The 5,969-nt window shown below is 31.1% G+C and overlaps 1 protein-coding gene across 1 annotated transcript; it reads right to left on the bottom strand.

The window, feature by feature from the left end:
* Positions 1-244: 244 nt before the first annotated feature.
* Positions 245-3,822, bottom strand: LOC124420790 (postreplication repair E3 ubiquitin-protein ligase RAD18). Its single transcript, XM_046954927.1, has 2 exons — positions 3,462-3,822; positions 245-869 (listed from the first exon to the last, which is right to left on the bottom strand). Exons 1-2 carry the CDS (start codon positions 3,651-3,653, stop codon positions 375-377), a joined length of 687 nt encoding a protein of 228 aa, XP_046810883.1. The 5' UTR covers positions 3,654-3,822; the 3' UTR covers positions 245-374.
* Between the last annotated feature and the right edge of the window lie 2,147 nt (positions 3,823-5,969).

Here is a 5,969-nt window from a genome sequence, read left to right as displayed (position 1 = left end):
TTTATAAGATTTTTAGTTTCATTTTGAGAAAATTTATTAGTAAATGTCAAAATTAACTAAAAATAATTGATAAAGGATCTGTTTTCTGAAGCGTATCATAGAATGAGTGTGGAACCTTTAGCAATTCTATAGAACCTGTTCTAAATCAGACAATTTCGAACAAACATCGTTGGTCTCAAAGCCATACGAGTACAAGCTATAATCATGCGTTACAGAACTAGTTGTGTTAATAATACAATTTTTATTGAGAATTTTTTCTAAAATTTATTAAACCAAAATATAAAACAAAATTACAGTAAAAATCAACTTAAAACTCACAATTTTAAAATACAATTATTTTAACAAAAAACATGTATAAAAAACTCAATTTATAACTAATCAATAATTATAACATCCGAACCAATAACAGTTTCCCAATCTATATCAGTATTATAGCAATCTCTCGTCATAGTGCTTGGAACCTCTCTACTTCCCCCAGGTCCATCTTCAGCAAAATAATAGTAATTATCATCATCTTCATCATCATCAACATCACCATCGGTATCGCTATAAAAATCTAATTCTTCTTCATAACTATTATTCTCAAAATCTGATTGATCATCTTCATCGTAATTATCATTATCATCATCATTATTGCCGGTAAGATCGTGAATAGTATCATTTTCATATTCATCCAAATCTATATATTGTTGGGTATTATCTGATAGATTTTCTCCACTATTATCATAGTCTGAGGCTAAAGCCATAAATTCTTCTAAAATACAAATTTCTTCGGGCGGAATCGATTGAGATGCACTCAGCATAGAATTTATATTTATTGTAGTTGAATTGTTTTGCATAGAATTCATTTCGGAATATTTACGTTTGGTCTTAAGGGCAGAAGTAGAAAATTCAAATTTACATTTTCCTTTTTTTTAAAGTCTGCTTTTGTAATAAATTTTACCCAGTAGGATATTTTACAAAATTACAAAGACTGGGTTTTGAGTCTTGTTATAGATAGAATGAATTCTTTTTTAATATTTAACAATTGATGTTATATGACATTCAACACTTTTTTTGAACAAAATGTTATAATATTCGAACGTTCGTTTTAACGACTTTATCGCTTAGTAGGTATCGATTTTAAAAGTTAAATCATTTGACACGTATTTGCCCTTATGTATGTAGATCATTCAACATTTATTCAATTTAAATTATTCTACCAAATCAGAGGTTTCTTCCTGCTTTCAATTAAATTTGCTAAAATATATTTGAATGACCAACAGGCTGATGAGATTTATAAAAGAACCTTTGATCTAAAATAGTACATATTCATACACTCTTAGTGTAAATTTATTTGAAACCGCGCGACAATGAATACACTGGCAAAAAGACTATCTGATTGACATGTCAAGAAACATGACTATGAAGAGTTTAAAAGTGAGCATCTGCCCTGACGGCCTTATCTCACGGTGGTCTTTTTCATCCACTGGGTAGACTTGACAATGGTCTAATATCGCCCCTTTATCCTTCAATGACCGTTCCATGTACAAGCACTTTGCTGAAGTAATCGAGCTATCTAATCTCTAACCATTGGATGGCCTCTGTTGATTCAGCAACAGCACCTAGAAACGTAACCGGTTGACCGAAGTACGAATCCAACAAATAAGCCGAGGATATTGTTCTTACTCACAGGGACACAGTGTGGTAATTCTGATATGAACAGAGTATACTCTGAACATATCTGGACATGGAAGGAAAATTCAATGGTATCATTTGTATATAATACCTTACATCCATCATCATACAACCCAGCACACATCTCATTTATACGACACATTCATAAGAGAAAAACATACGACACATTCATTATAGGTAGTCGGGTGGTGTGACGCCCGCCGTACCTCACATTCGTCCCATGCCGTATATAATTAATACCAACTGATTACCAACGGATAGTCCCACAGTCACTCCTCTGTGGGGTATCTGTTTTTTCGGCAACAGCAGAAATATAGACTTTTTAATCCATGCAAGGACTAAGCCAAGCAGTAGACTGTAACCAATAGTACCGCCAGACTAGAGGCATTGGCCACCTCTTTATACCCCGGGATTGCAATAACACCAAGGTGGAGGCTTCACCAAGGTAACATGCCCCCGGGGGGAGGTCAAGCACACTTTAAACATAATATACTTAATAGTAGATTTGTCTTAAAAGAGTGAGTAAGAGATTTGTCCAAAGACTAGCCAATATATTGATCCGCAGACTAGTCAAAGACTAGTTCATGTCACCATAGTCACCATTCCATAGTCATCCATAGTATCATATTTAACACTAGGCTAATGAACACACTAGTCCATAGTCTGCTGCCTATAGACTAGACAAAAGACTAGGCAACAGACTGGTCCACAGAGTAGTTAATTGACTAGTATATAAACTACAACACAACATATAATAGCTAATAGGCCACTTAGTTAGTGGATTAAGAAATATACTAGAATACTGATAACCTAAGAGAGAAGTTTATAAAATAATCCATAGACTAGTTCATATATTAGTCAATAATTGAGGTTAGTCAATATACTTTATAAATGATTTACCTGTGAATAGACTAGTCCATATACTAGTCATATACCAGGAACAGAGACTATACTAGACAATAGACTAGTCCTTAGACTAGTAAAAAGAATAGTCTACAAACAAGTCAATAGATTTTTCCATGTAGTACATAAACTACAATACAACATGTAATAGTTAACAATTTGTTTACTAGGAAATATACTAGAGTGTTGGCTTGCTAATAGACTAGTTTATAAACTAATCCATAGATCAGCCAATAGGCTAGACCATAGACTAATACGAAAACAAGTTTATACACAAGCCAATAAACTATTCAACAGACTAGTCAATAGATTATTGTCAATAGATTAGTCCATGGTTTCGTCCACAGATTAAACAATAGTATAATTTCTAGACTAGTCCATTATCTAGTAAATAGACAAGTCTGAACTCTAGTGCATATAGCAGTCAATTGACAGGACTGTAGACTAAACAGTAGACCAGTAAATAGGAAAGTTAATAGTCTTGTCGATAATACAAGCAATAGATAAGTTCATAAACTAGTCAATACATAAAACCACGTATTAGTTAATGTACTACTTAATTTATAGATTCATTAAATTACTGATTAATTGATTAGCAAATAGACAAGTTTAAAAACTATTAACTAACAAAGAGACTTATCCACAGACTAATCTATAGACTAGTCTACATACTAGTCAATGTTGGACTAAAGACCCATTAACAAAGTGGAATAGAACATGGTCTAGACTATAGTCTACTCGATATTAAATAAGGACTTGGTCCTTCAAATAACGCACATAGAAGTTTTCAATATTCATCCTTATCCTTGATCTCAACATAAATCCTACTGGGTGAAATTTTGCACAAAATCATTAAAAATCTTATTTTATCAAATACACACCGTTTTCTTTTCCTTTAATGCATCTCGACAAATGGGACACTTATTAGCCCAAGGATATTTTTTATAGGATTTATAGACATCAAGACAGCCATAGCAGAAGGAGTGACCACAGTGTATACGCACCGGTGAACGTTTTTGATCTAAACACAAAACACAACGTTCGGCTGAAGCAGCAGTCATTGAATCGGTCATAGTTTTGGATTAACTTTTTAGTTTTTTTTTGCTTTTGTTATTATTGTGGATGCAAATAGATAATTCAGAAAAATATTGAATATTTTATGCCTTTTCTGTTTCCTTTATATTTATTAGCCGTTAAGAGATCAAAAAATTATGATATATATATAGTTGTAGAAAAAATATAATCGATAATATGAAGGAAAAGTCAAAAATTTTATTAAGTAGAAAATAAAATGTACAATGACATCTTTTAGGATTAAAAATACGGAGTTATAGAGTTGTAGTTTAAAAAAAAGAGGAGCCAGTAGATAAATTTTCGGAATAAAGTTGAAAGCTTTAAAAAGAATGAAGTAAAAAAAGTTTTAATCATTTTGAAAAATACTGACATGATTGATCTATTACGGAACCCCTTACTGGGCCTATAAAATGTTCTGTTATTTCCTCTTCTCTTTTTCATAACCTACACCACTATAGTGGGGAGGGTATTATACATATGTGTTGATGTTTGTAACATCCAAAAATATTGATCCTAGACCCACCTTAAATTATATCTATCGGCTCAGAATCACTTTCTGAGTCGATATAGCAATGTCCGTCCATCCTTTCGTCGTCTATCTGTGTGTCCGTCTGTCTGTGCGTCCGTCTGTCTGTGTGTCCAAGTAAAACTTGTGCTCACTCTACAGATCGCAATTTTCAAGATGATTTAATGAAATTTGGCACAAACTATAAACAAGGACAAACGCTATTGAAAATGGTTTAAATCAATCCATTATTACCCCTAGCCCCCATACAACCATACCCCCCTATTCGGACCTTTAGGCTCATAATTACGTTAAATGTTCTATTATGTCAACAAAAATCAGCAAAACTTAGTTTTATAGAATAATAAATGACACTACTGACTTATATAGTGATCGGGTCTCATTTGACCCTAGCCCCCGTACAAAATCCCCTTCAGAAAATGACTTGAAAGTTAAAATTCACTTATAATTACTAAAAAACGATTAAAATCTACATAAATAACTTTAAAGTAGACGTAAATTCCTCTACCGGAATTTAGAAGGATTGGCCCATATTTTCCCCTTCTCCCGTATGAGCATTCTTATAGAAAATCTCTTTTTTTTGTCAACAATAAGTAAAAATATTACACAATACGGTTAAAAACAAATTAAATGCTTTATTTTTTAAAAAATAATCCACAATTTTAACATCCTGACTAATGTAGGGTATCACATGGTCGGCAATGTCCGACTATACATTCATACTTGTTTTTCTAATGTAAATTTGATTGATGTACAAATTTGGTTTTGTGTTCCTCAAATCTTCAACTCTAGTTGCCTCCTTTCTAACACTCTTGACTTTCAGCAACTAAGTGTGTGTGATAGAGAGAGCGATAGAGTGAGAGAGGAAGTGGTTATAGTGTGTATATTTCTAAGTGTATGAATCTGTAAGTGTCCTTTTTAGCTCTTTGACGTTGCATTTTTGGTTGTGTCTATAGGAAATGCTGAGTTTAGAAAATTTTCCGGCATTATTTTAAATTGAGGATATAAAATTTCTTCTACTATGAACAGTAAAAACACTACTGCAACCAGCATTTTTATTATATTTATTCTTTCTATTTCATTTTTTTTTTGTTTTTCATTTATTTTTTTATGTTTTTATTTAACCCAGTTGCAGTTCAGTGTATGAGTATGGTGTGCATATGACAAAAATATTTTATGTATTTTTTCATTTGTAAGCAAGAGTTTTTGTTGATAAGTATGTAGAACAGGGTATATTATTAAAAGGGGTAGAAATACTAGATATTTGTATATATATCTATATTATCGTATGAGTATATATTTCTTTATAAGATATTATTGTTCAAATGTTAGAGTTGAAGATTTGCTAAGATTTTATATAGGTTTTGTTGTTGTTTTTCAGTTTTAACATTTCTTTTTTGCTGCCGCTGTTGTTGTTGTTTTTGGCTGCATAACGGAAGGAAATATATAAATGCAATTTTATGAAGTCAAAAATTGTAAAAAGGATTTCAAAAATGGTTAGATATATAAATTCTTTTACTGTATTGTTTTTATCTTAGTTTTGTTTGTGGGTTATATATGTATGTATATGCATATATATTTTTTTAATACTCTAAAAGAAATATGCTGTTACTAGTAATGCATTTATTTTAAGAATTTATTGTTATTTAATATTAATATTTTTATATGTTGTTAAAAATGTTTTAAATAATTGTCATATTTTGAGATATATTTATATCATTTTTATAAAAGTTTTATATATATATTTAAAATGTTTTTGAAACAAATTTTTATAAAAATAATTATGAGT

The sequence above is a fragment of the Lucilia cuprina genome, chromosome 6 (assembly GCF_022045245.1).
Source record: "Lucilia cuprina isolate Lc7/37 chromosome 6, ASM2204524v1, whole genome shotgun sequence".
Taxonomy (NCBI): Eukaryota; Metazoa; Arthropoda; class Insecta; order Diptera; family Calliphoridae; genus Lucilia; species Lucilia cuprina.
Note: the sequence above shows the minus strand (reverse complement) of the source record. Positions and strands in the feature narration are given on the sequence as shown.